The sequence below is a fragment of the Ostrinia nubilalis genome, chromosome 24 (assembly GCF_963855985.1).
Source record: "Ostrinia nubilalis chromosome 24, ilOstNubi1.1, whole genome shotgun sequence".
NCBI lineage: Eukaryota > Metazoa > Arthropoda > Insecta > Lepidoptera > Crambidae > Ostrinia > Ostrinia nubilalis.
The window spans coordinates 3479616-3489321 of record NC_087111.1 but is presented as its reverse complement, the minus strand read 5'-3'; the positions used below and the strand labels follow the sequence as shown (position 1 = coordinate 3489321).

General features: G+C 34.1%; 1 protein-coding gene across 1 annotated transcript in view; it reads right to left on the bottom strand.

Moving 5' to 3' along the window:
* Positions 1-4627: 4627 nt before the first annotated feature.
* The window catches only part of LOC135083635 (uncharacterized), a 31537-nt gene continuing 26458 nt past the window's right edge, over positions 4628-9706 (bottom strand). The window contains exon 16 of the mRNA XM_063978339.1: positions 4628-9133. Coding sequence (XP_063834409.1) covers positions 8534-9133 — 600 coding nt within the window. The 3' untranslated portion in view covers positions 4628-8533. The remainder of the gene's footprint in view (positions 9134-9706) is intronic.

The window sequence follows — 9706 nt, the reverse complement described above, 5'->3', positions numbered from 1 at the left end:
CCATTATGATATCAATATCAAAATATTTGCTATTAAATTAAATTAATCATTAAATTAATGAACTAAACAAAATATTATCGGTAGGTTTAATCAATTATGCAGGTACGATTACGAATAAATAGCTTACTGAAATCAACAATAATAATCCTAAATTGCAGGTATTTTCTAGGTAAATACGTGAATGTTTAATGTAATGCCAATTCATACTTATTACGATTATAGACAATATGCCTCTTCAATCGCAACAAAATTAATATTTAATTATTTTGGCGGTAAGAGATAAAATGATTTTATAAACATAATTCATGAGTATTTTAAGCGTATATTGTAGGAAATAATAAATATTTATTATGTATCCGAATCTAAGGATCCACTTTAGCATTATTTTTTACCAACTTTAGCCAGTGGCGGCGTAAGGCGTAGGCGACGTGGGCCACCGCCTACGGCCTCGCGGAACAAGGGGCCTCGCGCATCAAAAATTTTGAAAAAATGTATACAAGGTGGAGATGACAATATCACAATACGACAATAAATGCAAACATTGACTATTAAATATAAATTCTTGATAGCTAAACAATGTAGTTAAAAAAATATATTTTTTTCCAAACAAATTCAGCCATAATCAGACACAAAATTAAGCAACAACACGGTTTTAAGTGACGACCATTATTCTTTGGCGCAATATTCCTTTAAAAATAATCACTGAATCAAGAAATCAGAAACTGTCAATGAATAGACCGTTGACCCGTTTTTTTTTTTTTTAATAAAATCCGTCTTCAGGTCGCCACAGAACAAGGCCTCGCGAAATCTGTCTTGCCCACATCAAATTTAGGTCTTGCCCCGCCACTGACTTTAGCTATGTACAGTCGACAGCACATCAAGCTATACATTTTCGTTGCAAACTCGCCCCTATCGCAACTACGTAAGATACCGCAGTGTTTACGTTGACGTGCTGTCGACCGTACCTATTACAGGTTTTGTTTTATACACTCTGTATACTAACTTTAAACTTTCAACTATTTATGTATAATAATTTGATATAATAATATTATTCCCTAAAAATTAATAGTAAATTCTTAAAAAATTGACACTCACATTTATATGGAACAACGTTGCTATATTTTAAGTACAATCGAGCACATCAGATTAATATACATTATTTTTGATGCATAATCATATTATATTACAACAACATAAGTTGCTGCTTTGTAAAGCTTGATGTGCTTTCGTGTACTACATAATTTGTTGTAAATATAATTTCATATGAATGTGTATAATATGAAAGTATGGTAAACTTATACTTACATGGAATAATTTATAGATGTCGCAGGCAAATTGTATGATTCCGCATTTTACAAACGGCGTCGTCAGTTCACAAACGCTCGCTGTTCTATGAAATGCCGAAGGCAAAATGTAAATTGCCTTGGCACTTTATAATATGCCACAAAATATGATAGCCAATTCAATTGCCGTTTACAAAATGCCGCGGCAAATTGAAGAATTTAGTTCTTTTTCTTACCACACGAGGCGCTGCCAATCAAAACAAGAAAAATGGCGTCGAGTAGTGGTGTTGTGTTACAGAAAAATATTGAAAACAGTGCAAATTCTACGTATTCAAAGGACTTTTCACAAAAAACTATTGTTTTAAAGACATTTATTTTACGATTCAAAAATAGGAGCAGTGAAAAAGCCGTGGACAAATGAAAAAGTTTTTGAGGTTATCAGGCATGTAAAAAACGCTAAGGTGACAATGGGATCTGGTGCTCGGAGGACTGCTGCGGAATATTATATGGTATAAAAAATATGATGTATGAGTATTGGCGATGTGGACTATCTTATTCTGAAAAAAGACAGCCCTGAGAACCCAACGGAAAAAATACCTATGGAAGACTATTATGATATGTGAACGCTAAAGTGTAACCTTGTTGGTGATCTAATAAATAAATATTGTTAGATATTCATAGGGACAGTGGACATGGTAGTCGAGACAAAATTCAGTACCAAATTAAAGATCGATATTGTCTATTTGAATAGAATTTGAATTACTGAAATAAGGTCCGATTTATCCAACATGTGTTTTATGATGGTCACCCTATTGCAACAATCATAGTCGTAATTTTATCAATTGAACGAGTCGCCAATTTGCCTTCGGCATTTCACAGAACAGCGAGCGTTTGTAAACTGACGACGCCGTTTGTAAAATGCGGAATCATACAATTTGCCTGCGACATAGACACCGATTAATTCAAACTAGTTTATGTTATAATTTTAAATTAACTTATTATGTCATATAAAATTTTAAATTATGTAAATTATATTAAGTTACTATTATCTATGTAGTTTAATTTTTGTTGAATTGTTTACTTATTAGTTGGTAATAAATTAATATTTGCATGTATCCAAAATTACTCTCTACATTATTATGCCAGAATAAAATTATTAAATAATATTACGCTGATTTTTTTTTACAATTTCTATAGGTACTTCACTAGTCAATGTATGTTTAAAAAAATAATTTGAATTGGTATTATAGGAGTAAATTACTCCTACGCGGTAGCAGTCAAAAATTTTTGGTGATTACATAATATGCATAAATCGTATCTAGGATATAATCCATGTAGCTTATCATCTCGTATGTGCTCTCTAATATTCGGGCCAATCATGTTAATTTTTTATACAGTTTTAATAACAGCACAGTACAGATTTAATAAATTATTAATTTAAACGTTGACTTAAAATGACGTATGGGTTTTTACTATTTTCCACACATGTAAACAAAATTCTAGTGTATTTTCCTATACTAATTATTAACAAAATTACTAATTTATTTATAACAACGTATGGCAAATTATATTACCCTGTGACGTTATAGGTATGGGCTATAATAGTACTTAAGAAATGTTGTAATATAATATTCAGTATAAATAACATGTATGTATAAATTAAATAACTGCCCTTACTATGCCTTTAGTTTTGGCAGTGATACTAATAAAGCTGTTAAGCAACAATTGACCTTCAACATTAATTTATTTGGAAATTCAACAGATTTATTTAACTAATTACAACATGATGCAAGATGTAGTACAATAGCGCACAATGTTACTAGATAAGTTCAAAACACCCTGGTAGCATTATAATGCATTTTTATGATTGTTGTATGTATGTTGCAAAGAAACAGAGTGATCTCACGCACTGTTGTGACGTGTTGCATGTCAATTGTTGCCCAACATACAGCGTAAATTACTCTCAAAGTTACAAATATGGACAACAATATTATTAAAATCTTATATCTTGGTGTTATAGGTAGAACAATACGTTTATATATTTTTATTTTTTATAAGGTAGTAAAGTGAAGACTACATTGAGACTAGCTATGTAAAGATAGACCACTACAAACCACTACTAAGTAGAAGCTGATAAGTATTAAAACTATTTACGAGTATTAAGTAAATATATTAAATAAATATGTTTTTGGGCTGGCAATACTAGTAATAATTATTGCATAATATATTTTTATTAAGAAGTATTTTTTGATAAAATAATTGCAAGGAAGACTAATTGTTTAAATACATTTACAAAATATGTAAATGTATACGAGAATTGTAAACGAAAGTATAATAAACAAAGAGACTGTTATGATATAATGTCAACTAACCAGCACTCTATATTCATCAAACCAAATTGGAATGTGACTAATTTATCACCCAAGTAATGGGTATTATACTTATACACATATAACCATTTGTATACAAATATTTAATTTGCTAAAGCTTCTTGAATTTTATTTTGCCTGGCAAGATGAGATAAGTCTTTAGAAGTTAAATAGGGTTTTTCTATAAGAATAGCTGTCTTTACAATAAATAAATTATTTCAATCAAGTAATGTTAGGTACAGTACATTATATTTTTTACGATATGTCACGGTTTGCTTTAAATTTTGTTGGCTAGTTGCTGATATATTTTGATAATATATTTCTAACAAACAAAATAATCTACATTCAGTAGTATAATCACCGTCAGTTATAGACGATTAATTAAATATCGGTTTCTTTGAATATATTGTTAGGATTGTCAGAATTAAAGTGAATGTACCGTGAGTTGGGTGATTCCGCAGCGTTCTCGGTTTGATTCTCGGTGTCGTCAGTTTTGGCGTGCTTTGGCGATGTCTCCGAATGGAATTCTTGGCGAAAATTACCTGTGAAAATGTTATTAATCAAGATAAATATCAGTTTGAGCTAAATTATATCTTAGATTTAATAAAAAAACATGCAATTATTTGGGGCGTAAAAATTATTTGCAACATCACAACACAACTGATATAACACAAATATTATATGTAGGTACAGGGTTTTAATAAAAATGTGCAAATAAAAAATGTATACTTACAAGCAAGGGACACTACGCAAGTCAGCTACTGTAGGGACTATGAAGCGGTTAAACCAATCTATACGAGTATTAGTGCTAATTCTGAAACGTATTAATGGAGATTTTTTAACAAAAAGAATATTGTAAATTTTGAAGGTTCAGTCATCAGAACTAGCACTAATTTATAAATAATACATATATACAAAAACACAGGGTGTAATATACAAATACATATTTACTGTATACAAAATAACAAAACAAAATCAGTGCGGAATGTTTATTAAATATAAATTCTAACACCACGTTACAAGGTAAATTGAAGTAGGTTTTCAAGCCAACCAAAATAATTTAAAAAGGGATCCATTCAAGTGAAAAATTGGTTTAATATATTTTATAAGTAATAACTATTATAAACGAACGATGATCAGGATTAACTCACACAAAATTGTTATAAAAAGTGACTGGATGTCTTACAATTAAATCCTGTATTTTAAAGATGTCCAGTAATTAATTGACAGTAATGAATGAATGCGTTATAAATAAATATGGGAACATAACGCCGGTTTTGTGCTTTAAAAGTTAACAATTCACTGTTAAAATACAAAAATGTACTGTTAGCCATTAGGCTATCTTCTGAGGGCCTAGTGTGAGTTTTTTTCAAACGCGCTTACTAGTGAGCGCGTCAAAAAATCACATTAACTGTATGACGGATTGTACAGCGCCCCTGGCGGGAAACTTTCAAAAACTAAAATTTCCATACATTTTTTAAACGGGCTCACTAGTGAGCGCGTTTGAAAAAAACTCACACTCAGCCCACTGATTGTCTTTTTTTACTGCACATCTCTGTATCAGAATCTAAAGCCGCGTGGGGCCACACATTGGTTATAATTTACATCACAATAGGGTCTGGAACTGTATTGGATTTTGACATAAGCGCCTAACATAAATTCGCCAACGCAAACTTATTTTCGGTTCTGACACTGTCACTTTCACTTTGTGTGAGAGGGATGGATAGATACATTCGAAACATCGGATAACATCGGTGGAAGAAGCACTGTGCCACCCGGAATGAAAAGGGAAAAATACTTTTGTCTAATTTGTAGGTATATTTAATTTTATATAGATACATTATCCAATGTGTGAACGCGACTTAAGATATTAACCCACTTCGTTATTGCACTGCACCTTGCAAACATTAAAAACTCTAACTACATTATATTACACTTACGAGCAATGAAATGGAAAACAACTATTAATATTGAATATTTTACATTGCATTGCTTGTTGATTTACAGTCTTAATTAATAGTGACTTTAGTTATAAATTTAAACTTTAAAAGTTAAAGCGTGGCTATATATTGCAACAGTTTGTATATAAATATATTATTATTTAAATATGTATTCAAATAATATTTACTTGTAAGCGAAGCGCTAAGCGAAATGGTTACATGGGTTGGTAAATATTTCTAGAATAATACACGTGTATACAATTGTATACATGAGTGAAATAAAATAATTTGATGTTTTTTGTCAGTAAGTGTTCTTACTACATTATTAGATTTTTAGTCACTAAATCTACACTACTTTTTGCTTGGTAACTAAATATTAAGCTTAGTTAATTTGGTAAGAAATGTTGAACACTTCTGATATTAAAAATAATGTAAAAATAGTCTACTTATGTATACAGGGTGTTAGGTAAATGGGTATATGAGCCGACACTAGCCCATGTTAATATGGTCATATAAATGGTATGGTGAAGTCAGAAAATTGATATCTTCATTTTAATCATTTTAATTTTCATACAAATCGGATTTTATAAAATTTATTTTGTATGAAAATTAAAAAAAATAAAATGACGATACAAAATTTCTGACTTCACCATACCATTTATATGCCCATGTTAACATGGGCTAGTGTCGGCTCATATACCCATTTACCTAACACCCTGTATACAAAGATATTAAGAATAGCTTACAATCTGCTTGAGCAGTGCTAGACTAGAACAATTTAAGCATTTGGTATATTTGTATTGTTCTGTACAAAAAATATAAATAAAATATTGCATTATTATATACACAGCTCAACGCTGTAAACCCACTAAAACGAATATTGCCATAATTAAAAATAGTATCTACAAATTGAAATTGCATTAATATACAAAGTTTCATTTCAAAATTATAAATGCTAGAAAAACAAACAAAAATAATGTTTTTTTTTTCAATAGTAAATTGGACGTTGGAGAAAGGAGTGAAGGAAAATCTAGAAAAATGTATAAAATACTTCCTAATAGTGCAAGTTATTAATTTAAGTAAGCGAAAACAACTAATTCATGCGATTTTAAAATGAAACCAACATCCATGCAAAACTGATTTTTGGGTAAAATTATTTGGTAACTTTAGTTTAACTACGGGTAAGGGACACGAAACAATTGATAATTGATCTGAGTCACATTTCACTCATGGCAGGGCGGGATTGCTTTGTGGTCACTCACTTCAACTAAGGTTGGGTTGCACCATCTTACTTTAACTTTGACAAACGTCAAAAATCTGTCAAACTCCATACAAAAAACACCGGTTATCGTTAATGTTGTCAAAGTTAGGTGGTGCAACTCAGCCTAAGTATACTTTCGATAATGCTTTAGTTTCTGACCAACTTGTTTTTTTACTGATTTGTATAAAAAGTGGAGTTAATCGCAATAGAATATAAATATTCAAACTTCAATTATTCGAGATAAGTATTGAACAATCAGTATCGGTAATTTGGTATTGCAAACGTCACACAAGCAATGAGAAATTGGCAACACTATCATTTCAGGTTCAACGACCGATGTCATTGGTCAAGTAGGGATAAATCGTTTCATCCACGAAGACGCGCCCCACCAATTTTTTGTCTCGGTCGCGCGGGGTGCGGGGAGTTTGATCCGAGCAATCCGAGCGTCATGATTCTAGTATGCGTGTGCACTCATGGATAATTTAGCGTGTACCGATAACACTCACTCACTGGAATGGAGGCCGCGTACCGGAAAACGCAGCGTGGGACGTCCACCTACAAGGTGGACCGACGACATCGTAAAGGTAGCAGGGAAGCGCTGGACGCAGGCCGCTACCAATCGATCAACATGGAAAGCATTGGGGGAGGCCTATGTTCAGCAGTGGACGTCCTGTGGCTGAAATGATGATGATGATGACGATAACACTCAAACATTAGCGGAAGAATGGTGGGGCGCGTCTTCGTGGATGAAACGATCTATACTTAATTAAGGCCTGCATAGACGAATACCTTTCATAGTCTACGAATTATTTTTAAGTTGGTCGTCTAAGTGGGCCCTAAGTACAACAAAACACAACAAAAATACTAATATAAGTGCAAATGTGCAGTTATTTTGCCTTTTAAATTAAAAGTATTAAAATACATCATCATGTATAATCATCAGTGCATATTATGTCTACAAATAATGTTATTTGCACAATCGGGCTTTTCACAGTTACGCTCGACGCGCTGTTAATCGTACTTGTCAAATAAAATCCAGAAAAATAAAAATTAAAACTACAGTGGCGCCGCCCTGGTGGTCAATAAAATTTGTGTTAACGAAATTCAGTCCTTATTATCAGTATTTATGATACATTTTAATTTAAAAGGCATACATTAGACTACTACTACGTAAAGCTACACGATAATGCACACACGGTTCCGCCAAAAGGAAGGACTTGGGATGGGTTTTGGTTTTGGTATTCAACGAATCACAGACTTGTATCTATGCTTCTATGGTCAATTCAAAATCGATATATTAGAGATTTTTTTGTCATCATAACACACGATTTTCGTGCAATAGTTTGTCAGAATTTCAATTGAGTTTGGTAAACTTATTCATATGTAGTTCTATAAAATTAATATTAAAAATGACTACTTGTCTTTCTTTTTTAATGTCACGTCATAGGGACGAAACACACTTATCAACCCGGAAACGGATCGTGACCATATCAAATCAAGGCTGTCAGTGTTCTTTGTACGAAACCCCGTACTTCAACGCACACTTATCCGCACCGTAACGTAAACGCCTCGCCTGGTTTGACAGCGCGGCGAAAGGCGATACGGTGTTGATCCGTTTCTGGGTTGATAGGTGTGCTATGACCTTTAAATGTTCCTGACAAGCTTATCGTAACATCATCGTCACCGCAACGGGCCTTTATCGTTCTCGCTGTCTCTCCTACGACATAACCCACAGCACTCCCAAATCAAGCACTTCCAACCTCTTTTACTATCGGTCATCGAACTCCTTGAAACTTTCCTACTTTTAGTCTCAAAGCCATCATTTATTAAAGCATCCAATCGATTCTTCAACTGCGTCGGAGACACGCTCCTATCCCGATTAAGTTTCGCTTTCGGTTCGACATACGCGATCTCCGTAATTTCATCTGAAGATGACCTTTCTATATTCGGCGTGTGGGAGTCTATACTCTCTGGCGTGTAGGGGTCAACGCACTGACGAACTGTCAGCAGCGTATTGTCTATGTCATTTACGAATATACCGTCGTAGCTGCAATAGTCTGCGTTGGTTATTTCGACGTGGGGGATGGTTATGTCATGAAGAGAGGACGTTTTATGGAGGGGGGAGGTTTTGGGGAGGGTAGCGGGGGGTCTGAGGAGGTCGGGGTGTGTGGGACGACGTGCTAGGGGCCGGGGAGCCCCGCAGAGGAGACAGGGGAGCTTGCTGTCACAACACTCTAAGGTACCTCGGTCCGATTGCAGCATCACGCGTAAGTAGATCGGCTGGAACAATACATGGGAATGTTATTGTTGATGTAGTACTCGCTTATACTGATTATAAAGATCAGTTGCAGGTATAGGTAGTATTTGAAAGAACACAGTTGAAAAGTTTGCGGAATTCACTATGATTGGTTACGGACTAGTTGACAGTTAGATCACTAGGTGACTTGACTATGAAGCGTCGTAGCACCCAGCATTCTCGACCTAGTATTTAGATACAATCAGTTTGATAGCAGAATAGCAGTACCGTCGCAGTGGAATCACAGATTCGTCACAGTAGAGTTGTATCAGAATTACAGTAGAGTGTTGCACTAATATCACAGCAACCTCACTCTAGTTACTAAAGCCTGGTCCGTGAGCACGTAGAATTTTGTCCAATGACCCCAAGCTACCCATCCTTATCGCTCGCGCGTAATTATATTGCTGTCGCGACTGTGCGACGGGCGTCCGCAGTGAGTGTGCGAGCGCGACAGCAACATAATTACGCGCGAGCGATAAAAATGGGTAGCTTGGGGTCATTGGACAAAATTCTACGTGCTCACGGACCAGGCTTTACATAGGGTCGCAGACTAATTA